The 27926-nt window shown below is 48.8% G+C and overlaps 1 protein-coding gene across 1 annotated transcript; it reads right to left on the minus strand.

Moving 5' to 3' along the window:
• Window positions 1–942: 942 nt before the first annotated feature.
• RNFT2 (ring finger protein, transmembrane 2) lies at window positions 943–27733 on the minus strand. The gene is made up of 9 exons (XM_058816844.1): window positions 27651–27733; window positions 23108–23586; window positions 22065–22141; window positions 19942–20042; window positions 17831–17984; window positions 7332–7481; window positions 5049–5114; window positions 3673–3774; window positions 943–1994 (listed from the first exon to the last, which is right to left on the minus strand). The coding sequence occupies exons 1-9, from the start codon at window positions 27731–27733 to the stop codon at window positions 1860–1862; spliced, it is 1347 nt and encodes a 448-aa protein (XP_058672827.1). The 3' UTR covers window positions 943–1859.
• Between the last annotated feature and the right edge of the window lie 193 nt (window positions 27734–27926).

Below are 27926 nucleotides of genomic sequence, written 5' to 3' on the forward strand. Positions count from 1 at the left end.
AAAAAAAAGGCTCTGAGTTTTATTTCCTCTCTCTGGGGAATTTCCTTCTGCAGTCTTCCCTGTTTTCCCATGGAAATCAACAATCATTGGAACTGAAGTTTCCCCTGGATGCTTTTTGTCATGTTCTAGGAGAAGGTAGGACCATCCTCCCAAAAAAAAAAACAAACCCAAAATTTAAGAATGCAAACCCACACTTTGCCTTTGATTTCCTGCCTTGCCACCAATAAAAACTGAATTTTGAAGCAGTGTATCCCACACTTTCCTACTGAGCTTTTCCTACACTCCTCCAAACACATTTTCCAGGAGCATTTAGGGAAAAAAATTCAGAATGAGAAGCAGCTTTTCAAACAGTTTGAAAGCAGAAACACCAAGCCTTGGGTTCCCTAGCACTGCAGTGACACTGAGGCCTTTGAGAACCTCCCTGCCCATGGAATCCCTGATTTCCCTTTTCCTGGTCAATATTCCAGACTATCACACACCACATTTGTTATGCCAAATGAAAAATTGCTCCCTGCCATTCTGAGCTCTCCCATCCCAAAGACAGGGAGCTATTCCCATTGCAGGGAGCAAAGGGATTCCTTGGCTCAGTTCTCCACTTTCACAGGGTCCATTAGACAAGAATTTGACATCACTTTGGTTTGGAAATTAAAGCTTTTCCTGCTCTGCTTCCCTGGAGCTCCCAAGCCAGGTTTGGACTCTGCCCAGCTTTCAACACTCCTCAGCCACTCTGAGCTTATTTCCACAGAAATGTGGAGCTTCACTCCTGCTCCCATCAGCTCCTGTTGGCTTTAATTCCTCCCCGTGGAGTCTCCAGCAGCACAGCCAGAACCTCCTTCCCTCAGGAGCCTCCTCCTGCTGATGCTCAGGTGGGGCTGTCACCTTCAGCCATTTCCATGGCAATGAGCTGGGGATGCTGCTGCTCCTCAGGGTGGTTTGGGGACAGGGAAAGCTCCAGAACAAACAGCAACTCCTCCCTCTGAGGGCTTGTGCTGCTGGAGAAGCTCAGCAGAGAACTCAGCCACAGGGATTGGGTAATTCCTGTTAATTCCTGCCAGGGATCTCCTCCCTCAGGAGCTCCTGCTGAAGCTCAAGGCTCTGGTTTGCCCTGCTGGAGGAGCACAGGGCAGGGACACTGAGTTTGTGAGATGCTCTTAGACAGGTGCTGCATTTCCATCCAGACAAACCCAACTCAACTTCAACCTCCCTCTGCTCTCCCCAGAGACTGGGAAATCAGAAAGTTTCAACATGAAAATGAAAGAGGAAGAACATTTCCAGGGAAAGGAGGTGTCATTTCCAGCTCCACTGGCAGGGTCCTTCCCAAGTTCCCTGTGATTCTCCTAAGGTGACAGCACGTGACATTTGTGACATCAACTGGGAAATGACATTTCTGCAACTGCAGATGTGGACATGAGTTCTTGGGAAGAGTTCTCAGAGAGAGATGCTGTGTAATTCTGTAAAGTGATGGATTCAGGGAATGCAGGGCCAGGGGATGTGGAGCTCCTGAGCCAGAGCACAGCTTTGTTCAGCACTCACAGCTCCCCCGCCCTGGCCACTGTGTTTGTCCATACTGAAAGGAAAACAGGAAACATCCCAAATATTTTATAACCCTGTAAGCTCCAGGAACACCCTGGAGTTTGCCACAACATAACCCACACCTCTCCTTCCTTCCAGGGTACAGTTTGTGGCCAGTCACAATTGTTCTGTTGGCTGGAAGAAGGAATGACAGAACTGAGCAGGGATCCTGGGACTGTCCTGCTCTGTGCCTGCTGAGCTGCCCTGCTGTCAGTAGACCTGCAGGTGGGCAGGGCTGCCCTGTCAGTACACCTGCAGGTGGGCAGAGGTGCCCTGCTGTCTGTCTGTCAGTACACCTGCAGGTGGGCAGAGGTGGTGCCATCCTTCCAGCAGCGCAGCGTCTCCACGGTCACCGAGCGGCACAGGGGACACGTCTTCTCCCGGTCGAACCACAGGCACAGGCACTCCTCACAGAACACGTGCTGGGGACACAGGGGCTGTCACAGACTGCCACAGGGACTGTCACCAGCTCTCACATTGGAAATGGGGCTGTGTGTTCTGTCCCCATCTGTCAGAGCTGGGGCAGGTCTCTGCTGTTCATGGGGCAGTTTTTTCTTTATCTCTCCCACAGCCAACCCTCCCTCCAGCAGATCTCTGCTGTCCATGGCCACTGAGTGTCCCTGCAGGGCTGATCCAATCCCAGCATCCCATGGGGAGATGCTGTGCCCAGGGGAGGAGCCAAGCATTCCTGCCTGGATCCAATCTGAGCCTGGCACAGCACAGCAGCCTTTGCCCCCTGCATTGCCAGAGGAGCAGCTTTCTGCTGCCCTGCATGGCCAGAGGGAGCCCAGGCCCATCTGCAGCAGCCCTGGAGCTGCAGAGGAAAACTCCCCCCTTGTGCAGGATCCCTGCTGCAGCAGAGCCACAGCTGGCACTGCAGGAGGGCTGAGCCCCCATGGGATGGGGCTGGGACACCGCCCTGACACACAGGGGGCAGGGACTGCTCTGACTCTGTCAATGTTGTTTTGTATTACTGCATTTTTATTTCATTTTTATTTTCTTCCCTAATATAGAACTGTTATTCCTACTCCCATATCTTTGCCTGAGAGCCCCTTAATTTCAACATTATAATAATTTAGAGGAGGGGGTTTGCATTCTCCTGCCTTCCTTAGCAGACACCTGTCTGTTCAAGCCAAGACACACCACCAGCAGGGAGGCAGCAGGTACAGGTGGCACTCACAGGGTTTGGAAAACAAACCCCAGTTTGCCAAAGCTCTGGTTACTAACAACAGCACTAGAAACAAACATTCCAAAGGCCTACAGCACCTGGGCTGAGAGGGTTTTCCTCTACCATATTTCCCTCCTCAGCTCCCTAAGTTATCTAAGTCCTTACTGAGCTCCCATGACCTCTTTCTTTCCCCTGCTCCTTGCATCTGCTTTATTCTGCAGTCCCAGTTTCCCCTTTTCAGTTTTCATCCCTTATCTCCATCTCTGATTTCTGCACTGACCCTCCCTGGGTTCTCCCCATCCAATCCCAGACTGGGAGAGCAGGAAAAGGGCAAGGAGGGAGCACGAGGAGCTGTGAGGAGCTGGGAACTCCTCCACACATGAGGACTCAGCAGAAATGTCACTCCTCAAATCTCAGCCCTGCCAAGCAGGTCCAAAAGCAGCTCCTCAGGGGCTTCCAGCTTGGAAACATCTGCACAGATGTTCACAGCAAGGCTGAGAGGCACCTTTGGTGCACAGGATGGCTTTAATTTGATAACCCTGTTATCAAAAGGGAGTTTTAATCTACCCAGCCTTCTCAAGGGGCAGGTAAAGCTCTGCTCACTGCAGCCCCAGGGTCTGCACTGCCCCACAAGGCTGTGCCCACCCCACCAGTGGTTACCCAGGGCAATTTCCTCCCCTGGAATGGAAAATGGAAAGCCCCTCCCTCTGAATTGTTATAATCTTGGAAATTTAGGGGCTCTCAGGCAAAGATATGGGAGTAGGAATAACAGTTCTTTAGTAGGGAAAAAATAAAAATAAAATAAAAATGCAGTAATACAACAGCCACCAGGAGCTGGATCAGGAGCATGCAGGAGTTCCCAGGCTGGCTGTGCCTCTCCCCACTGCAGGAGCTCACTGAGGGAATGGCAGCAGGGGAGTTTGGGGCCTTACCTGGCACAGAAGGATCAGAGGTTCCCTGAACTCTGCCTGGCAGATGGCACAGATGTCTCCTGCCTCACTGCACTGCTGGCTCGTGGCACGGACCCCATAGGTCTGCCAGGGACAGGGGGGAAAAAACAAACCCCAGGTTAAAGGATTGGGAGGGTAAATGTGCACAAAGGGGGTAAAACAAACCCCAGGTTAAAGGATTGGGAAGTTAAATGTGCACAAAGGGGGGAAAAACAAACCCCAGGTCAAAGGATTGGAGGGTAAATGTGCACAAAGGGGGTAAAACAAACCCCAGGTCAAAGGATTGCAAGGGTAAATGTGCACAAAGGGGTAAAAACAAACCCCAGGTTAAAGGATTGGGAAGTTAAATGTGCACAAAGGGGGGAAAAACAAACCCCAGGTGAAAGGATTTGAGGGTAAATGTGCACAAAATGGGGAAAACAAACCCCAGGTCAAAGGATTGGAGGGGTAAATGTGCACAAAATGGGGAAAACAAACCCCAGGTTAAAGGATTTGAGGGTAAATGTGCACAAAGGGGGAAAACAAACCCCAGGTGAAAGGACTGCAAGGGTAAATGTGCACAAAAGTTGCTTTTCACCCCCAGATTCCCCACAGGGACAGCAGGGTGGGGAAGGGGGGATCTCTGCTCCCTGTCTGCCTTTCCCCTGCAGCTGACTCCATCTTTTAGGGCCTCCACTTGTGCAGCAAGGATAATGGAATTTAATGAGCTCAACAGGGAGCTGAGAGGATTAATTCAGCATCATTTGCAGGGGTGTTTAGATGGAAGGAGGGATTGTTATTATTATTATTAACAAGCAGGAGACAATGGAAGAAAGAGAAACAGCAGCAGCACCCACAGGCTGCCCACTTCCCCTTCAGATACAGGGAAGGGAAATGTTGCTGTTCCACTGTAAGAGATTTAGGGCAAACAGAAACCTGCTGAGGGAAAATGACCAGCCCAAGCCCAGGGAATAAGCAAGATAAGTCCTAACAAACTTTGATGAGGTTCTTTTCCTCTACAGCCTTTGATTTTACCCTTTTAAAATGGAAGTGACTGCAGCAGATCTAAATATCAGCCCTGTGGAATGCAGTGCCTGGGATAATTCCTGGGTCTCTTTGAGTGCCACTGCACTTCAGGCACCACAAAATCCTCAAAGTCCTTCCCACACTCTGCACTACAAAGTTTTGCAGCTCCTTGCAGTTGGATTAATCCACATAGATGTCAGAAAAGGTCCCTGACATCCCTGACAGGAGCCCCCAGCTTGCCCAGCCATGGGCTAACATTGTTTTATTCTGTGATCCTGAGCAATTTTCAGTTTTATCATTCAGCAGGAACAAGGTTCCACCTCTGGGACTGCTCCTCCACACTGAATCCTTACCTGGGGGGTGCAAAGGACCTTCAGTGCCTTCCTGACACTTCCCACACGGCCACAGATGTCAAAAGACTGCAAAAAACACATCTCATTTTAGATAATTTTCACAAAATCCCTCTGTGTGTGTGTGTTAGAGTCCAGAAACTCGGCAAACATTCTCCAAATGGATACTCAAGAGGGGAAAAAGTAACAATGGTGCCAAAAAAGATTTCATGGTGATCATGAAATATGTAATAAATGGGAATTGACAGTGGGGAAGGGTGGCCAGAAAAGCTTTGGGAGCAGCTGAGTGCAAAGTGGGGACTTTAGAGGACACAGAGGGGGTGGCACCAGGCTGGGTTGGGGACAATTGTCCATCCCATTAAGGAGGAAAGGAAAGGAAAGGAAAGGAAAGGAAAGGAAAGGAAAGGAAAGGAAAGGAAAGGAAAGGAAAGGAAAGGAAAGGAAAGGAAAGGAAAGGAAAGGAAAGGAAAGGAAAGGAAAGGAAAGGAAAGGAAAGGAAAGGAAAGGAAAGGAAAGGAAAGGAAAGGAAAGGAAAGGAAAGGAAAGGAAAGGAAAGGAAAGGAAAGGAAAGGAAAGGAAAAAGGGGGAAAAGGAAAGGGGAAAAAGGAAAGGGGGAAAAAGGAAAGGGGGAAAGGGAAAAGGGGAGAAGGGAAAGGGGAAAAGGGAAAGGGGGAAAGGGAAAAAGGAAAAGGGGAAAAAGGAGGAAGAAGGAAGAAGCCTGAAAACTTAACCCAGCCCATGTTTCTCCTCCCTGCCTGCAGGCAGAGCACAGGGAAAGCCCTCTGAACTAAAGCAGATGTGAGCAGGTGGCAGTGCAAGGAGCAGCTGGGGCTGGTGGCCCAGCAGGAGCTGTCACCTGGGTCACCTGCAGCTGTGGGGCACAGGGCTGGAGCAGCAGGGCACAGGCACAGGCAGGAGCTGATGGAGTGGGCTCACTGCAGGGAATGCCAGTGAGCTCATCCTGCAGGGCAAGGGGAAGCAAAGCAGCACCAAGAACGATTCCAGGCAGCACCCAGAGGGCTCAGGGCTCCTTCCAGTAGTGCTTCCACTGGGGCTGCCCCTGCCTCACTCAACATCCCCTCTCCTGCTGAGGGTGGGCTCAGCCCTTTCTCTCCCAGTGCAATTCCCAGCTTTTCCTGCCTGCTTTGCTGACAGCACAACTCCAGTGCCTTTGCTCTGATGTCTACTCTCTCCCAGCCCATATTCCTCCTTTCTTCCCCTCTGGAGCTCCCTGCACACCCAAAAGCTGCCTGTTTCAGAGGGCAAACACCCATTTCTCACCCATTTTTTGTTGTTCTAGCCATCACCTCACAGCTGGGTCACACACAGGGAGTGCTGCTGCTCAGGACAGGCAAAAAATCCAACCTGGGTGTGTGAACACCTGGGATTTCTCCACCAAAGGCAGAGGCTCCTGGCTCCACAGGGCAGACAGAGGCACCAGCCCAGCTCCCAGCAGCTCCAAGCAGCCTCTGGAAGTGCTCCTGCCCTTTGTGCAGGGAAGGGGACACAGCCCCAGCCCAACCTGGGATTCTGCCAGGAGCACAGGAGCTCTCAGTGCCAAATTGGCTGCTGTGGTTCTTCTAATGTGGTTTGTGGCTTTGCTAATGTGGACTCCTCTGGGGATATTCTCAGTGTCTCAGGCAAGGAGCTGGACCTGCAGCCCTGGGGACTGGAAATGGGATGGGCACAGCCAGGGCTCTGTGCCCTGCACTGGCAGAGGAGCTTTCCCTTCCCTTCCCTTCCCTTCCCTTCCCTTCCCTTCCCTTCCCTTCCCTTCCCTTCCCTTCCCTTCCCTTCCCTTCCCTTCCCTTCCCTTCCCTTCCCTTCCCTTCCCTTCCCTTCCCTTCCCTTCCCTTCCCTTCCCTTCCCCTCCCAGGCAAAGGCTTGGTGTGCACAGGGCTGGCCCTGACCTGCACACCAACTCCCCAAAATGAAGCTGCTGCTTTCCCTCCCTGCTGCTCTCAGAGCTGTGAGTGGCAGAGGAAAGCTCAGAGACAGCCAGGAGTGTGTGCAGCCTGGTTTGTGTGACACCTGGAGGCGTGCAGCTCCCCCAGGACCAGCTCCCCTCCTCCTGCAGCCTCTGCAGAGAGGGATGAGCAGAGCAGCAATGACTTCATGAGTCTGATGCAACCCTGGGAGCAGGCTCAGATCCTCCCCCAGCCCAGCAGTGCCCACATGCCGGGCAGCTGAAGCAGGCACAGCCACAAGCAAAAGGAGCATTTGTCCCTTCAGCTGTGCTGCTGCCCTGGCCCTGCTGCCAGGGAAGGTTCAGGAGGTGCTGCTCACCTTGCAGAGGCTGTACATGATGATGAGGATGCCACCCAGGAAGTAGCTGCTGGAGGGATCATCCCCCATGATGTATTTGTACCACAGCTGGATGGGCACCAGCGAGCGGAACAGCTGGCTCAGCTCCTCAATGATCAGATAAAACTTTCCCTGCAAGACAACCAGGCAAGTGAGACAGGATCATTATCAGGAAGTCAAAAGAAGAACATTTAATTTGTGCAGGGTTGGTGTTCAGTGATCACTGCACTGTTAAATGGTGCAGAGACCACGCTCATGAGATGCAGCTTTCCCTGCAGCCCCTCAGCTCTGTGCCCAGACAGGAAAAACATCCCTTCATTCCTCCACAGGGCTCAGCTGAACACCAGCAAAACAAATCACTAAAATATTCACTTGGTTTTCTACTGAAATTTGAAATCAATGAAATCTGCTCTGCAGTATTTTGGAATTATAAACTTTAGAGCAGGCAATAAATTGTGTGTCTGGACAATGCTGCAGAAAAACAAAGGTTAATATGGGATTAATATGATGTAAACTGTAGATAGTATTATTAGTGAGAAAAGGAAAGCAAGTTTATCTCTGACCTTACACCCTTCTGAAAGTACAGGGATTAAATGTAAAGTGACCCCAGACTTCCTGACAACTTTTTAGGTTTAAGAATCAAATTAATTATGTTTGCCAGCATCCTTTCCCTCCCCCTCAGGCGGGTGTTGGCTCTTGGGCAGTGCATAGATAAAAAAAATGGAAATTAAACCCTCAGGGCATTTAAAACTCAAAGGGACCAAACCTTCCTGAAGAGCTCAAGGAAGGAAAGGTGGGGAGGGGCAATGTGCTGCTTGAAATGCTTCTGTCTCAAAAAAGACTCAAAGAATGGGCAGCATCCTTTGTCACCCTTCACCAAAGCCTGAATAAGTGTCTAATTTAGGGCCACCCCCAGCTTGTTTTGTCCCGTTCTGTTTACAGGGACAGCTGGTGGCAAACGAGCCCAGAAGGATGCTTAATGCAGACATTATCTGGACTGAAAGATGTGGGTTTGTCCCGTCAAAATCCTTTTATCTGCTAAGCTCCTGGAGAAGGGGAAATTCCCCTGGAATGTTGCTGTGCTGTCCCAGTTAGCTCTGTCATCAGTGATGTCATCGCAGGCCAATCACTAATTGCTGAGGTGGGGATGGAGTCCTGCAGCCGGGCTGGCAGCAGCCAGCGCCCTTCCCCGGGGGCTGGATGAGATCACTCGCAGGCCATCCTGCTGCTCGACAATCCAACCCTCCTCCCCACAGCTCTGCTCATGAGCTCATGTCCCCCGGGACGCCACTGAGGTCACACCAGCGGCTGCTGGCTGCTGTCGGGCCCGGCTGCTTCCCTGCCCTCCCCATCACATCCCATCCCCATTCCTCTTCCCTGCCCTCCCCATCCCATCCCCATCCCCATTCCTCTTCCCTGCCCTCCCCATCCCATCCCCATCCCATTCCTCTTCCCTGCCCTCCCCATCCCATTCCCATCCCCATTCCTCTTCCCTGCCCTCCCCATCCCATCCCCATCCGAATCCTATCTCCACCCCCCCTCCAGCGCCATCCTACCTCTATCCCCATCCCCACCCCATCCCATCCTCATCCCTCTTCTACCCCCACCTCACCCCCACCCCCCACCCCATCCCCTCTGCCCTCCTCATCCCTCTCCATCCCCATCCCACCCCCATTCCCATCCTAATTCCCCTCCCCATCCCATCCCCATCCCCATTCTATCTCTATCCCCATTCCCATCCCTTCCCCTACCCCATCCCCATTCCATCCCACCCCATCCCATCCCCTCTCCCCTCCCCATTCCCACTCCATCCCATCCTCATGCCCCCTCCAGCCCCATCCCCATCCTATCCCCATCCTCCCTCCATCTCCATTCTATCTCTATCCCCATCCTCATCCCTATCCCTTCCCCTTCCCCATCCCTATTTCCCTTCCATCCCATCCCAATCCCCATTCTCATTCCCATTCCATCCCCTCCCCATCCCCCTTCTATCCTCATCTCATCCCATCCCATCCCACCCCATCCCATCCCATCCCACCCCCACCCCATCCCATCCCATCCCATCCCATCCCATCCCATCCCATCCCACCCCATCCCATCCCATCCCATCCCATCCCATCCCACCCCACCCCACCCCACCCCACCCCATCCCATCCCACCCCATCCCATCCCATCCCATCCCATCCCATCCCATCCCATCCCATCCCATCCCATCCCACCCCACCCCACCCCATCCCATCCCATCCCATCCCATCCCATCCCATCCCATCCCATCCCATCCCATCCCATCCCATCCCATCTCATCCCATCCCATCCCACCCCACCCCACCCCCACCCCATCCCATCCCATCCCATCCCATCCCATCCCATCCCATCCCATCCCATCCCATCCCATCCCATCCCATCCCATCCCATCTCATCTTCATCCCCATCCTTCCTCCAGTCCCATCTCCATCACCATCCCCATCCCCACTCCATCCCCATTCCCCCTCCATCCCATCTTCATCCCCATTCCATCCTACCCCATCCTAACCCCCTTCCATCCCCACCTCATCCCGATCCTCACCCCATCCCTTCCCCATCCCATCACCATCACCTCTCCCCTCCTCATCCCCCCTCCATCCCCTCATCCCCATCCCATCCCCATCCCCATCCCCATCCCCATCCCCTCCCCATCCCCATCCCCATCCCCTCCCCATCCCCATCCCCATCCCCATCCCCATCCCCATCCCCATCCCCATCCCCTCCCCATCCCATCCCCATCCCCATCCCCATCCCCATCCCCATCCCCATCCCCATCCCCATCCCCATCCCCATCCCCATCCCCTCCCCATCCCCATCCCCATCCCCATCCCCATCCCCATCCCCATCCCATCCCCATCCCCTCCCCATCCCCATCCCCATCCCCATCCCCTCCCCATCCCCATCCCCATCCCCATCCCCATCCCCTCCCCATCCCCATCCCCATCCCCATCCCCTCCCCATCCCCATCCCCTCCCCTCCCCTCCCCTCCCCTCCCCTCCCCCTCCCCTCCCCTCCCGGCACAGCCCCCGCAGCACTCCGGGCTCGGCAACCGCCCCGGTTTATGCAATCAGCACCGCGGCCTCTCCCAGCCCTGCCGCGATGCCATCACGGTTTATTTTGGGCGTTGCTGGGGCAAAAATGACAACGCTGTCACCGTGGCCCTCCACAGGGCTCTGATGACAGCTCCCAGCAAGGTAAAGGCAGCGAATTTTGCTTTCTGCTCTCATCCCTCCCACCCTCCATCCATCCCTGCTGCTGGCTGGGACAGGTCACTGCTTGCTGTCCCATTGCATCAGCCAGAGCTGCTGCATCCTGCTGCATCCTTCATCCTGCTGGAACTCTGAGCACCAAAACCCCTGAGTGCACATCTGTGAGCACAGCTGGGCACAGCCCCGGGCACAGCCAGCCTCTGGAGGTGGCAGTGGCATCGAGTGACAAACTTCAGCATCCAACCACAACTTCAGCATCCAACCACAACTCCTGCACCCTCCCCAGAGCTGCCAGAACTCCCTTATCTCCAGTTTCCAGTGCTAACTGCAGGGTAGCAGGATTTTTTTAGCAGCTAGAAACTTGGTGACAGCCTCCCAAGAGTGATGTTTTAAGGGATGCATCCCTCCCTGCAGCCCCTTAGCAGCACCCACCTGACCATAAATACATGTTGGTAGGTCTAGAGTGATTCCAGCAGGGCAGCTGAGAATCACTTAAAGAGAACCAAAAAAACTAAAAACTTCAGGCATCTCAGTGCACACCTCCAGCCCTTTCTTTAAACTAGGAAAAGTGCCAGAAAATCAGAAATGATTCTACAATTAGTGAGGCCCTCCTTCTGAGCCAGAAGCTTGGAAAATGAGGATTGTTCCCTACAGTTTCAGCAGTGAAATTCAGATTTCTGATAGCAGGAATTTACTGCAGACAGCACCCATCAGTGGGAGCACACTCAACACACCTGTCTGCCACTGCTCAGCTCTTGGCTATCTAGGTTACACTTTTCAAAGTCAAATCTTTGTCTCAGCTGAATTTTGTCTGAAAAATTCTGCTAAAATACATCAGCTTTTTTTTTTTTTCCCTTCAAGATGAGAACTGTGCGTTATATGAAGCACAAACACAATTATTTCTCCTGTGCATCTGATTTGGTACTACAGCTTGAAATCAAGCAAGGTCTGTTTCTGTCAGGTGAGTCTTTCTATGTCAGAAAAACCTGTGTAAATATGGGAATTTTCTCTGGAATGCACTGTAGAGAGGTTGAAGAGCTCTCTGAGATCAGCAGAATCTTTTTGGTGGGCCTGTAAGCCAGCACTGTGCAGGACTGGAGTGTGGGAGCTGAACTGTAGAGATTAAATATGACCTGGAATTATGGCTGCTGATGAGGATGGGGGTAGGATGAGCAGGAAGGCTCTGCTCCCATCAAGGGTTAATTCAGCCTGCCCAAGAAGTGAGGAGGGCACTGCTGGCCCTGCTCCCTCTGAGGGAGCTGCTGCTGCTGCTGCTATCAAACACTTCATTAGCACACGTGGGGAAGGGCTGTGCTGGGATCTAATTTTAGCAGCTCTGCTGATGAGCCTCAGATACCACATGGTGAAATTCTGATTCCTTTTTTTTTTTTTTCAGTGCTCAGTTAAAAACACAAGTCAATGACTGGGGTATAATCCTCCCATTTTTCTGAACCTCCTTCACCACACATAAATACAATTTCTATGCTCTAAACCAAGCATTTCCTTTGAAAGAGGGGAATTCAGCATTTTCACACAACTGCACTTTCCCTCCTGTACATGCAGAGTTTCAGCACTGGCTGTTTTTGCATGGAATTTCTGGGTATTTTGTTACATCCTCACTACCTGATGGCAGATCAGCATTGGATCCCTTCCTGCCATTTGAGCTCTGCCCAGAGGAGCACATTCCTGGAATTTCTTCAGTCCCTTTACAACAGCAGCACTACAGAAAACACTTTTAAAACCCCTTTATTTTCATGCTGCTGCCTGACCTCAGGGACAGCTTTTCTCTGTATTTTCTAAATGAGAACCTGAGACACACAAAAGTCAAGGCAAGGTTGTTTTGGTGTCCAAGCTGAGGTGCTGGGATTAGATTTTTTATAAAGCACTTCATTTTCTAGATCACATTACCATTAAAAGCTGAACCCCTGACTTCAGTTTGCAGCTCTACCTGACTTCTCCAGACTCACACAGGAATTACTTGGCAAAGTAAAGGACAGCATTTAATTCTCCAGTGTAGCAACTCAGCTTGAACTTGTAGAATATTCTTCTCTTTGTTTCCTGTGAACTTTCCAGTTGCTGCAACAGCTTCCTCCAATCCCTCACCTTCATCCTTGGGGCGTGGTGATGGAGGGGAGAAGTCTCACAGAAAAATAAGATGGAACAGTGGAATTAAAAACTGAATCCCAAGCTGGACACAGCACAGGGGGCAGGCTGCAGCAGCAGAGGGAATGCAAACTCCCCCAGGGCTCTTGTGCAGCTCCTTGGCCATAAGGCTGTGCCTCCCACAAGGAACAGAGGCACAGCAAGGACTGACACGGTGCAATCAGAGTGGGGCAGGCAGCAGGAGTGAGAGAAGTTGCAATGAGGCAACTGCAAGGTGTGATTAGCACTCGAGGGAAGCTCCAAGTCTCACTTGCTCTGCTGCCAGCAGCAGCATTAGGGCATATTCTGAAACATGCTTGAAAAAGCTTTGGAGTCCTGCTGACAATTTGGATCAGAGGAGAGCAGGCTCTGCTGAGATTCCAGGTCATGGTGCCAACAGATCAAGTGCTGGGTAGGAGCAGTAAAACAGAGAAAATTCCCAGATTTACACAGCAAACAGCATTGTGACATGGAGGATGCTGGTGAAAATCCATGCAGGACTAATGAGGAGTAATGTCAAGGTGGGCTAGAGGGGAAATTGAGAATTTTAGTCAGTGCACAATGCTTCTGAAAACCACATCTTTTGTGTCTTAAACTGGAAAGTTAAACTGGGAAAGCACTGAAAAGCAATGATTTTTAGAAAGTTCAGTAGCAGTGACTTGCAAAGCAAGTTAGGGAGGGGGACAGAGGAGTCCCCACTCCTCAGTACCTGCTCTTGTGCTTCAGTTAGTTTTTAATTTTGTAAATATTGAATCCCACACTCCTGACTCTGGGACAGCACATCAGTCCCAGCTGCAGCAGGGAAATGTCCCTGCAGAACATCCTGGATGGCTCAAGAGGAACCAAGCTCAGCTGCTCCATGAAGAGTCAATCTGTTGGGAGTGAGCTCCCCCAAAGAGGACCAAGGCCAGAGAGGAGAGAGGATGAGAGGTTGGGCTGTCACCTGCCTGGGAACACCTCCTCAGCCACAATAAATTCCATATTGCACAGACAAGGACCAGGAACATCTTTGCCTGGGTATTTTTTATTCAGCATCATCTATGACCGAGCTCCCAGTGAGTTTCTATTGATTCTGTATTTTTTAGAGGACTCAAATGCTCCAAGAGCCTTTTTTTCCCCTTAGGACAAAAGAAAGGTGCAGTTTCAGAAGGAATATGGAAATTAATGTGCCAGGTTCCCTGGCAGAGCTGTACCCATCTATGGCAGGAAATAGGATGTGCACCTGACAAAGGTTTTTTGTCCAAGTGCAGAATTTGCAATTGCTGCCAAATCCAAGCCAAGTTTTCTCTGACCAGACTTGATGAGATGGTACTTTAAAAATAAAAAGCACTAATAAAACAATCAAAACTGGAAAAAAACACCAAGCAAGTATGTTCAAAGCTGCAGTGAGGGGGCAATTTTAGTGTTCTCCTTCTGCATTTTCACTCTCCTGGAAATGCAGTCCCCTGTAACTTGGCTCTGCACTGACCATGCAGAGAAAATCCTTATTTAGGGCCTTTCTGATGTATAAAATGTCCACGGTATCTTTGTAGGGACACACAGATGCAAGAACTTGGGCTAACAGTTACTTACAGTCCCTTACATTTGGTTTGATTTTCTTTCTCCCTCCCCCATGTTTCACTCACTTCTCCAGCTCAGATTGCTGACAACATGAGGAGGGGATGGGAGGCTTGCAGGCACCTTGGGATTTTCTAAGTGAAATCTTTGGCAAGTGTGTCCTTTTATTATTTATTTCCTGATTTTGAATTCCACCCCCCTCAAGCTGTCATTCCTTAGCAGTGCAAATGAAAAGCTGCCCTTGATGTGTGCACAACAATGGAAGCCCCTGCAGGCCACATGGCTCCTGCAGTTTAATTTACTTTAATTCATTTTATATTGAACCAAATGATCTTATTTGCCTTTTTTAATGGAGAGCCTTCAAGCCAAGCCCTCCCTTCCAAAGGAATGATGAGCTCAGCTGTTCCTGAAACCTGTACCCAGCTCAGGGTCCCTGTCACAGCCTGGGGGCAGGGAGGGGACACCTCCAGCACAGGTGGGATCCTCTGGAAACTCCCCAGAGCTCTGGGATCAGTCTGATGCTGGGGTGACATCCCTTTTCCTGCTTTTCTCTCCAATCCACAAGCTCTTCTTTCCCTCCATTCCAGACTGGAGTCCCACAGCCTCCCCTGGTGCCTCTGTTTTCCAGGTTGGTTTTGTCAGAATTTCAATCTTCCCTCATTCTTTGGAGGAGTTGCTCTGAATTTCTGAGTTACTCAGGCTTGGGCAACTCTGGTTGGTTGTACCTTCATAATAAAGCAGCTCTCATGCTTCACACTTCCAGCACCCACTGTGCAAAGACAAACTTTTTCTGCCCCTCAATTTGAGTTCACTTTCTCTCAGTTAAAGCATAAACTGATGCCACAAATCAGAGAAGTTTCCAACAAAAATTGTCATTCCTGTGATGGGCCACACTAGGAAAACATGACCCAGGTACTTTGGATGGGGGAACTGAGTGTTCTAATCCAGATTTTTCATGTCTTTTCTTTCAAAATGAAAAGATGCATCCAACTGATGAAAGCAGAGTTTGGTGCTGTTGTCATTGATGATCCTGATGGAACAAAGTAATGTACAGCTGACACTAAAGTGTAAGCACAATTGGAAAGAAGGATTATATTCCAAATTTGTCTTGACAGACTGGAGAAATGATCTGGAAAATAAGGAGGGAATGAAGACAGTCCAGAAGAGAATAAAGAGATCTGGAATGAACAATCTCTGAGAAAAAATTCAAAAAATTGTTGGAGTTCAGTCTACAGACAAGAGTGAGGGGAGATACAGAGAGTGATAAATAAAAGCAAAAACCACACAGTATGCAGAGAAGAGCAGGATCCCAAGGAGCAGCAGGAAAAGCCAGACTAGCTTTGCAAGTGCCTCTGAACTTCCAAAATGAGGAAAATCTGAAAAGCCAGCTCAGAGGCTGAGTGCAGGATGATTAAAGTTCCCCACATCCCATACAAGGGCAAGTTTAAGGATCTCCTGCTGACTGCCAGCAGCTGAGGATTAAATCCCTGGGTGCTGAACTCCCTGAGAGTGCAGCAACCTCCACCTCAGGCTCTCTACCAGGGGAGCATGAGGCTGCTGTTCTCAGTGGTTAAATTGGCATTAAAACTTCTCACTATATAGCAATACCCATCTTGAAAAAATGGAGCTCTACTGAGTTAAATTCATATTTCTCCAGCAGCCTGTTACCATTAAGTGACAGCTACCCAGAAGTTCATAAACTCCAAGCTGGGCTTCAGGCAGAAATCCTGCTTGGAGGACATTGGGAGGAAGAGAATAACTTTGTATCTGGCAAGTATTCAGAGAAAAAACTTGATAAAAATTTTGGTCAAAGTTAATGTGCATAAATTGCACCAGAAGTGTTCAAAATGAGGAAAAGGTTCCATTTAAATCCTCACCTGTGAGGGGGGTCAGCTATGTGATCACCAATTACCATTTCCATGGTGTCCTGTGGTTCTCCTGGAGCCCTCCCACCCCAGTTTGATCTTCCTCAATTTGTTCCATCTCATCCTTGGCTGGCTTAAAGGCTGCAGAGTGGGGGAGAGAACCCCCAAACCAAACCCAGCTCTGGTGCTGGGTGCCAGCAGTGCCAGGGGACAGTGAGACCATCCCCAACATCCTCAGACAAAAAGAGGCTTAAAAAAAGTGAGACACATTGCTCTTCAGAAAAAAGGTATTAAAAATGAAGCATCTGTGCTCTGAGTCATTACAGGCCCTTGACAGATGTGATCCTACCAGCCTCTCACTGGAGCTGCAAATAAAGACCCCTTCTCTTTCTTCTCTCCAGACAAGGATTAATGAGTACTTGGGATGGCTCTCAGACAAGCAAGCAAAGGCTGTGAACCTTTTCCAACACTGCCATTTATCTTGGGAGGACTATTCACATCACTTCTCCCTCCCTCCCCAGCCTGGATTATGCTCTGACCCAGCACATTAATCTCCCAAAATATAATAATAATAATAGAAGGAGGGTAAAAAAAAAAAAAGCTGGACAATTGCCAGAATTAAATTAATAACCATCTCAGATAGCCCTGCTGTGCAGGAACAAACTGCTCAACTCCCCTGCCACCCCTGTCATTTCTGAGTAAAACTATTCCCAGTTTGGATACCCCCTGAAGTGCCCTGCCTGAGACTTTCAGCAATTCCTGCTGGTACCTGGCACCTGCAGGTGCCTTCCATCCTCACAGCTGCCAGGGGGTTCTTTACTGAATGCAAATAACACACATTGCCACATCTGCCCCCAGAATGGGGACACTGTGTCAGGAGAATGGGGACACTGTGTCAGGACACTGTGTCCCTCCAGTGAGTGCAGGGAGAGGCAGAATGAGAGAGATGCAAAATAAAAACATATCAAAAGGTGTTTGGAATGAGAGAGAGAAACTTTTACAAGTTAGGCTTAGTCTACATGTGGTTTCATAAGCATTTAAATATGTGAAGCATTTAATTTTTTTTTTCTCCCATGGTAAGAACTGGTGCTGCCTTTTGTGGCTTTAGTTAAACCCAGTTATTTCTTTGACCCAAGTAGAAAGCCAAAGAGACAAATATTTGCAATTTCTTCCCAGGAAATGAGGAGGTTCCTGCTTCAGAAATATGAATTTACAGAGATTACTCAGAAAACAAGACTTAAAGTCAATGAGAAAAGCAATTATCTGGCTGCTAGCACTGATTCCTCCTCAAGCACTGCTCACTTCACCTCCCCGGGCTTTAATCACTGCTGGTAGCACCAAACCCTTGCTCAGGTGTGTGATGGCTCGAAAAACACCCCTCAATCCCAAAGTTTTAGCAACAGATTTTAATGTTTTTATTCTTCCATCCATATTTGGCACTGGCACAGTGTGCCCAGAGCAGCTGTGGCTGCCCCTGGATCCCTGGAGGTGTCCCAGGCCAGGCTGGATGGGGCTTGGAGCAGCCTGGGACAGTGGGAGGTGTCCCTGCCATGGAACTGGGTGGGATTTAAGGTCCCTTCCCATCCAAACCATTCCCTGATTCTCTGATTCCATGCTGCAAACATGTGGTGAAGGGATGAGATTATCAAAACTAAAAGTTTGTGCCTCAAGAAGAGTCTCCTACCTTGGACTTGACAGCGAGGATGATCTTGGGCAGGGCCACCACGAGGCATTTCAGGGCAATGGTGAGGTACTTCAGCACAAAGTCTGCAATGCCCACAATCCACATCAGGTCAAAGAAGTCCAGCCTGTCCAGGTTGGGTTTCAGGAATATTAGGCTGAAAGAGACACCAAGGCTCAAACACCACTGAGGAGAAGCTTGCTCAAGCTCCTTGTAGACACTGCTGGCTGGAGAGAGCCCAGAAAGGGCCTTGAACTTCAGGGAAGTCCTCAAGGGCAAGAAAAACACAAATCAGGTCTGGGCTTCCTCTGGGCCTCCTGACTTTGCTCTTGCCATCTCCTACAGGGGTCAGCAGGCTTGCCCAGTGTCACAAAACAGGACCCAGGCACTCAAAAAGTCTGTTTGGAATCCAGCAGTGTCCATAACCTGGGGTGCTGACAGTGCCCTCAGTGCAGAGTGAGGGATCTGAGTGTCACAGCTTGTCCTGGCAGTCCTGCTCAGAACAGCCCTGCTTCCCTGGGCAAGGAAGCAGCCCCTCAGCCCCTCAGGCTGCCCTGCCACAGGGGCACAGTCCCCAAACCCAGTGGGCACATCTAACAAAGGGGTGACACAGGAAACCCTGCACCAGCCACGGCAGAAAGGGGAGAACTTTGTGTCCTCTCTGACAGTGCCACTGCCTGAAGCACAGCAAGAGCTGTTAATACTCTTACCTGAACCAAAGATCCAAAAATTAATGCCCCTTACATAATGCCATTTACTGGGCTGAACATTTGCTGTTTGAAAAAGTGGAGTCTGGGACAGCAGAATTTCACCCAGCGATGGGCAGGAGCTACTGGCCTGAGCAATAATGAGAACTAGACTCTAGTCAGGTTGAAAAAACAGGATTCACCTTCAGGGTTTTACCTGCTAAAGCCTCATGGTAGAAAGTTTTAATAGGAAAAAAAAAACCAAACAAAATTAAAAAAAAAAAAAAGCAAAGTAAAGTAACCAACCCAAAACAAAAAGCCTGAACATGAAATTAAAATACTCACAACACTGGCACAGCACAACAGGTAAAATTACACCCTAAAAACAGAAACAGAATCAGAAACTTTACTACTATTCATGCACTAGAAACAAGAAAAAAAAAATCAGGAAATGAAAAATGAGAGAAAGAAACAGAACCGAAGCAGACATTTCTAATTTGACAAGGCTGGCTTGTGAATAGTCCCAGGTCTGGCAAGCAAGAGATGCAGCAGCCTGAGCATGACAGCACTGCAGCACTCACAGGAACAGGGCTCTCCCTGGAGCTGTGGTCCAGCCTGGCCAACGGTAATAAACCACACTCTAAACTGTCTGTAGGATGGCCCCAAATTGCTAAAATCCCTATATTTTACATGATTTAGCCTTTATTTTGAACTAGTCCCATTCATGCTTTTAACCTTGGCCATCCTCTTAGAGACACCCTGTGTGCAAACATTTCACTTCCAGACCTTTCTGCCACTCCTCTCCCTCCTCTCCCACTCCCTCCAGACAATCCCATGGCTTGGCCTCTCCCCTTCAGCCCCACATTCAAACCTTTGCAGCTCTCCCCCTTTTTCTGCCTCCTACCTGTGATTATTCCTGTCTGATTTATATTAAGTTGTGATTCAAATCTATGAGCAGAAACCTTGCTGTATTTGAGAACTAACTAATTCAGGATTTGAAAGGCAAGGCTATTTCAATTATCTCAGATCCTAGAGTCCTGAGAACACTGGGGTAAAACTATTTCATCTCCTGTGCTGCACTCCAATCTGGATGAAGAGGAAAATCAGTGGGTCAGTTCCTCAACTGCCCTTGATGTTCAGCTGCAGTGGTCACAATGGGAATTCAGAGGGCATTTTTGGAAAGGATTCACCCTGCTTTGACACCATCACATTCACACACTGCTCATGTCCTTTACTGACAGGAGCATGGTAGGGTGACACACACCTCCTTTTCCTGCTCTGGAGGGTATTACAAAGATGTAACAAACACAGCAGATGCTTTAGGGGCACACAGTTCCTCCCACAGTGTGGGGGACAAGTGGGATTCCCTCTTTTCCCCCCTGGCAATGATCCCCTGCTCCCACCCTGCACAATGCAGGTTTTGCTCACCTGTTGTACAGCTGCTGGGAGCTGAATGTGTACAGCAAGTACAGGGTGTTCCCAGTGAGGAAGGCCAGGATCCAGAAGACAACCAGCACTGATCTCTTCTCCTGAGCAAGGAAAAGCAGCAGAGTTATTGCAGCTCAAAATCTCAAGACTTGAGCTGAGCCTTGCTGAAAAATCCAACGAATATGTAACAAAGTGCTCAGTAATTAGTTATTTACACAGGACTAAGAAGTAGTTTGCAAGGTAAAGATACCTATAAACACAAGCAGAAATGCTTCTCACTCCTGCAACCTTTTCAATGGAAATTAATTGAAATAAGCTGGTGAAAATGACAGAATTACTTGCAGAATGCATCTTCAAAGATGGGATCTTTCTTGGGACACCTAAAATCTCCTGAGATTTAAAATGCAGATTAAAAAAAGTCCATTCCATGTATTGTCCTAAATTCTGAGCTGTCACCTGGCTGGAGTGACAATTCATGGTGTTTTATAGGGGTGTTTTATAAAAAGACCCAAAGCCACTCAGTGGAAGGCTCAGCTAAATCAAATACACCCCACCACCACATGCAGCACATCTGGGTGCTATCCTAAAGCATGGTGCTTCTGGAACATTCATTTGTGATTGAACAAATAATTAAAGGTCAAAAGAAGTGGAAATTTTGCATTTCAACATATATGGAAAGTTACACACAAGCTGGATGGCAGAAGACACTGTCCTGGGTCTTGGCCCTTGGTAACTTTGGGGAGTAAATTTTATTCCTGAGAGGAAAACACCCACCATCTTTCATGTGAGCTGATTTATTAAGAAAGGAGGTCTCTGTAGCTGTCCAGCAGCCAGGCCTGCTGTGCTGAGATTTAAGGCAGGCAGATCAAGGGGCACAGTGCTGGAAGGGCAGAGGTGCAGAGTGCAAGGCAGCAGCAATCTGTTACTGGGCTGTGCCACTGCTCTGCTCACTCAGGGCTGGATCTCACTGATTCCACTGCTCCTGGCACATACAGGCATGCACTTGTGTGGACAAAAAAGCAATTCTAGCCTTGTGCTTTTAGTGCTGTTGAATTTTCTCCTGACACAGATCAGAAAACCTTGAAAAGATCTGCTGGTTTCTTTACATTCTAAGCATATTAATGCCCAGAGCATTATAAAGCTACTAGCAAGCAACACATCTATGAAATCTTTCAGCTGAACATCTCAAAGCATTATCTAAATGCTAATTAGCAAAACCTCATCATTAATAAGTCAAATAGGTTTCAACATCTCTGCTGTACATGATGGGAAAACCAAGGTGCAGAGAAGTGCTGGAACAGGCACAGCCAGGCAGAGGGAGATGAAGATTACAACATCACTGACTTGTCCTTTTTGTTTTATTACACCACATTTCACAAAAAAGCAGGACAGAGACTTTGGGAGAGGCAGGAAGAAGAAGACAGATCTGTGCACAAATAAATGCATTCAGCCCTACACTGCAATCAAAGGTTCAACACAGATGCTATTTTGTGCATGGAAAATGATGTTTGCTGGGAACAGGAGTGTTGGAATCCAAATTGCAGGGAGTTCTCAGAACTTTGGGCCTGTAAGCCAAAGCTTAGAATTAAAGACAGGATTTGTTCTGAGACCTTGGAAAAGGCTTTCAAATTTAGGTGCTAGAATGAGAATGTGGATTTATAGTTTGAAGCAGAGACACATTAAGTGGAGGAAAGTTTGGAGTTTTATAGTTTAAATTATAGAAAAAATAAAAGTAGTTACAAAGGTAAACAAGGAGTTTAGAATGTAGCACTGTAAGTCTGTGTGTCATAACATGATCAGCTAAGAAAGCTTACACGGTAGCGTGGGTCCATAAGATGGAAGTCCATAAGGATTGAGTCAAAAACATAAATATCCTTGTTAGCAGTGTTTTATTAGTCAATAAATCATTAAAAGGTCCTGTAACCAGGGGTCTTGTGACCCTCTGAACCACCTTCTGACCTTCTCACATCCTGTAAAGATGTGAGCTGAACTCAGCCTTCCTATCTATGCAGAAAATAAGAAAATAAATGGCATCATCTAAAAACCTCAGAGGCCCTGTCTCTAACTCATTGAAAACTCCTCCAAAAATTCCCACACAGAAAAAAGTAAAATGCCAGACTCACCTTCAGAGCCACCTGCTCTCGGAGCGTGGAGTTGGCGTAGGCAAAGGTGCTGGCCATGCCAATGCACACAGCAATTCCTGCAGGGAAAGGCTCTGTCAGACACAAACTGCTCATGCTGTTGGACTGGATTTCACACCCAGCACCCTCCCTGCAAGACAGGAGTCTCTGAACCCTTCTGTGCCACACAGAAAGCTTTGCTGTCATCAGGGTAAGGTCTGCCCATCTCTCCTAGAGAGAGGAGCCTTGGTAACATCCTGAGGAATGTCAGGGAGGAATCAGGGAAAGGAACAGCCCTGGTTAGGACAGGAAACAGATCTGACCCAGATGAACACAGCTTGGACTGAAGGTAGGGGGAATTTATCACATGCATTATCCCATGCATTTGAGTATGTTCCTTTCATGCTAGACTCCACCTGGACACTGCCACGTGGATAAATCTATCAGACATCAGAGCCTGATAAAACCTCCCAACCTTTCTATAATCACAGCTCAAAAAGGATGGATGCATCAGATATCAGAACCTGATAAAGCCTCCCAACCTTTCTACAATCACAGCTCAAAAAGGATGGATGCATCTGTGACTGTGTTCACAAGGGTATGAGGATGAGGGAAGAGACGAGGATCTGACTCCACGTTTCAGAAGGCTTGATTTATTATTTTATGATATATATTATATTAAAACTACACTAAAAGAATAGAAAAAAAATATTTTATCAGAAGGCTAGCTCAAAATAAATAAAAAAAAAAGATAACAAAAACTTGGGGCTCAGACAAAGAGTTTGAGCCAGCTGACTGTGATTGGCCATTAATTAGGAACAACCACATGAGACCAATCCCAAATGCACCTGTTGCATTCCACAGCAGCAGATCATCATTGTCTACATTTTGTTCCTGAGGCCTCTCAGATTCTCAGGAGGAAAAAAATCCTAAAAAAAAATGATTTTTCATAAAAGATATCTGTGACATGCATCAGATATCACAGCCTGAAAAATCCCCCCAATCACCCTCTAACGACAGCTCAAAAAGCTTTGACGAATACTCACCAAGCTTGTGCTGGAAACAGACTTTAGCCAGGAGGATCAAGATGAAGGGAAGCCCCTTCTGCAGCCACCCAACGACAGCTTTGAGCTCGGAGAGAGCCGGGGCCGGCGTCCCGGCCTGTTCCTCGGAGCCCTCCTCGCCGTGCCCGTGCCGCTCGCCGCCCGCCATGTGCAGCAGCGAGGAGCCGCGGTGGTGCCCGTGCTGGAAGGGATGCGCCGGGGCCCGGTGGTGGAACGGAGCCCCCTCAGCCCGGCCGGCACCCTCATCCCTCGGGGCCGGCATCTGGATGAAGACTTCTCCCCCTCCGGCCGCCGAGCCCAGCACTAGACCGGCCGGGAAGGGCGCGGCGGCGATGGAGGCGGCGGGCAGGCCGGCCAGCCCCGAGAAGAGCTGCTGAGGGGAGGCGGCCTCGGCCTTGAGGCTCTCGAACACTCCGCTCTCGTCCACGCTGGCCTCAGAGCTCAGCGTCTGGCTCCGGCTCCTGCAAAGGGCACAGACACGGGATGCAGTCAAAATGGGGGTACAGACCCCACGATTCAGCCAAAATGGGGGTACAGACACCAGGGATTCAGCCAAAACAGGAGGACAGACAAAACGGGGGCACAGACCCCAGGATTCAGACAAAACAGGGGGTAGAGACACCAGGGATTCAGTCAAAATGGGGTACGGACCCAGGGATTCAGCCAACATGAATCCCTCAGGGACTCGGTCAAAACAGGGGCACAGACAAAACGGGGGCACAGACCCAGGGATTCAGTCAAAATGGGGGCACAGCCACAATGGGGACACAGACCCAAGGATTAACCCAAAATGGGGTACAGGCCCCAGGGATTCACCCAAAATGGGGTACAGGCCCCAGGGATTCAGCCAACATGGGGTACAGACCTCAGGGACTCAGTCAAAACAGGGGCACAGACAAAACGGGCGCACACACCCTGGAGATTCAGCCAAAATGGGGTGCAGACTCCAGGATTCAGAAAACAAGGGCATAGACCCCAGGGATTCACCCAGAATGGGGTGCATACCCCAGGGATTCAGTCAAAACAGGGTACAGTCCCCAGGGATTGAGCCAAAATGGGGTACAGACCCCAGGGATTCAGTCAAAACGGGGGCACAGTCCCCAAGGATTGATCCAAAACAGGGGCACAGTCCCCAAGCATTGATCCAAAACAGGGGCACAGACAAAACGGGGGCACACACCCTGGAGATTCAGCCAAAACGGGGCGCAGACTCCAGGATTCAGACAAAACAAGGGCATAGACCCCAGGGATTCACCCAAAATGGGGTGCATACCCCAGGGATTCTGTCAAAACAGGGGTACAGACCCCAGGATTCAGCCAAAATGGGGTACAGAACTGGGTGCTGGTTTAGGCCAGCCCTCAGTGCAGTGATTTCTCACACCCTCTATTGTTGGTTGGGGGTTTATGCACAAAATCCTGAATGGGATGGGACTGCTGGGGAATGTCTTGAATTGTTTATTCTCCAGCATCAGTCTCATTACAAGGTGATAACAATGGGAAGATGCCAGCAGCTCATGTTCTTGGCAGTAGCCAAAGAACTCAATGTTACAACTCACTTTAAAAGTGTTTTGACCAATCACACAAAGCAAAAGCACATTGACAGTAGTTCTACCCAACCACTATAAGCACAGGTACCTTTGGTTAAACAATGCTTGCTTATTTCAAATACAATACCTGCTTGTAAGCCTTAAAACACAATGCACAGAGCTCCATTATTAAGCTTAGAACTTCCTAATATCTCACTAGATATACTTTTTCTGAAGCTTAGGGAGTTATTCTAGCCAAGCATTAATACACAGATCATTGCTCTATTTGTCCTTACTTTCTTCATCTCATATAACTTTTCTGCTGACAAGCCTTATGGCTACTGCTTAGCTCTAATCACTGTTCTGCTGTCTCTGAGGCCTGCCTTTTGCAGCTTTCCCCAAACTCTCTGATTTTAAGGATTCCCACTCAGAACACCAAGGCATCCAGATGCTTTTCCCTGTATTTTCTGTAGAGAAGTCACAGCTGCAAAACTGGAGGTCAGTAACCAGATCAGAGAGCCTCTCCAGACCTGACCAGAACACATCAGCTCCCTCACCAAGGAATGAAGCTCCCAAACACCCTGCTTGCTTTTGGAAAAACAAAGAAATAATACATCCAGTACCAAATCCAGCATCTTCTATAATGGTTTGGGTACTTAAAGAAAAACATACAAAACTTCATGGAAACTGACACAGCACCACCAAGTCCAGTCATACTATAAACAAACAAACTAACCAGGCTAACTCAAAGCAATGACCTATCCTTAAATCCTCTGTATTTTGGGACAATCACTACCTGCCCACTGATTAACAGCACCAGAAGAGACACAGTCACCAGGGGAAAAGAAGTGTGGAGAGCTGCTTTGTGTGTCCCTGACCTGACACAAAAATGAAGGATGTGCTCATGAATCCAGATAAATTCTTTATTTTTATATTTTTGGTGAATTGGGCATGGATGTGCCCAAATTACTGTGCAGAACTAGTTCTGGTATTGATTCTTTCCTAAGCATGTTGGAATACAGCCAGATTCCAAAAAGAAAGTCTAAATACCTTTATCCTGACATCAAAAGACAACAGGCTTTTTTTCCTTCACTAGAAATCAATACAAAGAAAGTTGAGTTGAGAGGGAACAATGCAGGTAACAAATAGAATGATCACCAGGCAGTAAATACCTGACAACAAACACTTCTCTAACCTGCAAAAGCAGAGTAAACAACAAACAAACCCCAGCAAGAGGCAAAGCTCATAAGCAGGGCATGGTGCAGAGCTTTGCTCCCTCCTGGTTTGAACCCTGGGAGATCTCTAACTTTAGGAACAGTGGTTACAAGTTGAGACAGCACACCCAGGGCCCTCAACCCTCTCTCCCCCATGGGTTCCAAAGCCTCCCTAGGGCACAGAGCTCTGCCTTCCACCTCCCTCTGGGGACACCCTCAAACCTCTCCGGCCAAACCTTCCCACTAAGCAAACTCCTAATAAGGCTTTTTTTATAGCTGCACCCCATTCCCACTGCATCTCCACAGGCTCCTGCAGGGAATCAAGTCAACAAGACATTGCACACCTTGTTCTGGTCCAAAATATTCATCAGCCAGGCCTTTAAATTCACACCTAACATTGCAACTCAGGGATGTACACACAGCTTGGGGCTGGGAATGTAACAAACGGCCTGGGAGGAACCCAGGGCTACAAATACACAACTATCCTTTGGAATAATATTGGAGTGTGCTTTCAGCAGGAAGGAATTCATCTGTGACATATTTATAAACAAACAAGGGTTGTTTGTTGAAATTGTGAGGCTGCTGAAGTTAACAGGAGCAAAGACCAGTGGCAACAGCATTTCCTTCTACAGTTAGAAAAATTTCAGCCTCTGTTCCTGACTATGTATCTACCATCGGAAGCATCATGCAGAAAAAACCTGAAGATGGCTTTCTTTCTCCCTGAAATTAGAAATGGTACCATGCTAGCAATGGCCATGACATAAAGCTTCAACTCTAATTGCAAAACCACTATAGAAAATAAAATATTTACTAATGATCTTTCACTTTTAATCTCAGCTCGAACAGAGCAATTAAATATATTAGTTCCATCTTTGTCTTGCGGTAATTAGATTAGTTTCTTCTCTAGGAATAAAAATAAAAAAGTCCTACTCTAACTCTGGGAAAGCACCAGGGAATATTTAGTATCAGAACAACAACTGTGGCAAGGCTCCCTTGCTGATGGTATAATTACAGAAACAAATTAGGGGTATTCTAAATACTCACATACATGTAGATAGATACAGACTCTGGGAAGATGCAAAGGGTCACCCAAATTCTTCATAAAACACTAAGTCAGAGTAGTTGAGAGCTTCAGATCAGCAGATTTTTTTTTAAACACCTCAGTAAGAGAAGTGTGAATGGCTCCTGTTCACACAGGTCCATCCTTGCACACTGACAGTGCTCAGGTGCCATGAATCCATCCCTTCCTCCAGAGCTCCACAATCCTGGCCATGCTCAGCCAGCTGTCTGCCAGCTGTGCCATCCTGGGTCACCCTGAAACACTGTGGCTGGCAGCAATCAGTGAGTGACAGCAAGGAAAAAAGTAAACTTGTCTCTAGAATCCCCAGACTCAAGCAGAGAGCTTGGCCACACCACACACACAGGAATTTGACTTTCTCAATTTTGAGTTTTCATCTTCTAAAACACCCCCCATGTTGGATTAAGCCTTTTCCTGACCCAGAGATGGGGCAACTGAGAGGAGTTTTAAAAACTTTTATTCCATTTTCTCGGTCTCATGAGAAGGGTGGGACAATACAGGTGCTATAATTCACACCATCACAATCAGAAGCCAATTATTTCCTAATTACAATACACTGTGTTTCTTGGCCTATCAGCTTTTGCCAGAGGAAAAATGTGGAGAATGTGTCTGGGTCAGAAAAAGGCTTAATCTGACAGCCCTACTGTTAAACCAGAACCCTCCTCTTGGGGAGGAGCCTGGAGGGAAGAAGAAGGGGAAGCATTTACCTTTCAGGAGGCACGCTGTCCGTGTTGCTGCTGTGCCGCCTCTGCATTTTCCTCAAAACCCTAAAACACAGCACGCTCAACATGAACCCTGCGGCTCAGCAAATCCCAGAGTGGCTACTGGCACAGGCCCTGGGGGCAGAGGGCACTGGGACCCGCTCAGCTGGGCACATGGCTGGCAGCAAGCATTGGTTTCTGTGACAGAGCACCTCCAGCTCCCATTTGTTTCTCAGCACGCTTGCAGGGACAGCTTTGGATGGCAAAGGGGGGCACACAGGT

This window comes from Ammospiza caudacuta, chromosome 18, assembly GCF_027887145.1.
Source record: "Ammospiza caudacuta isolate bAmmCau1 chromosome 18, bAmmCau1.pri, whole genome shotgun sequence".
NCBI lineage: Eukaryota > Metazoa > Chordata > Aves > Passeriformes > Passerellidae > Ammospiza > Ammospiza caudacuta.

Bases quoted from the DNA above. Each gene is read 5' to 3' on its own strand.
- RNFT2 (XM_058816844.1), bottom strand. From the start codon at position 27,733: ATGTTGAGCGTGCTGTGTTTTAGGGTTTTGAGGAAAATGCAGAGGCGG. The intron at 17,985-19,941 runs GTGAGCAAAACC...TGTCTCTTTCAG, and splicing joins TCCCAGCAGCTGTACAACAG to CCTAATATTCCTGAAACCCA. The intron at 7,482-17,830 runs GTAGGAGACTCT...GTTGTCTTGCAG, and splicing joins TCCTCGCTGTCAAGTCCAAG to GGAAAGTTTTATCTGATCAT.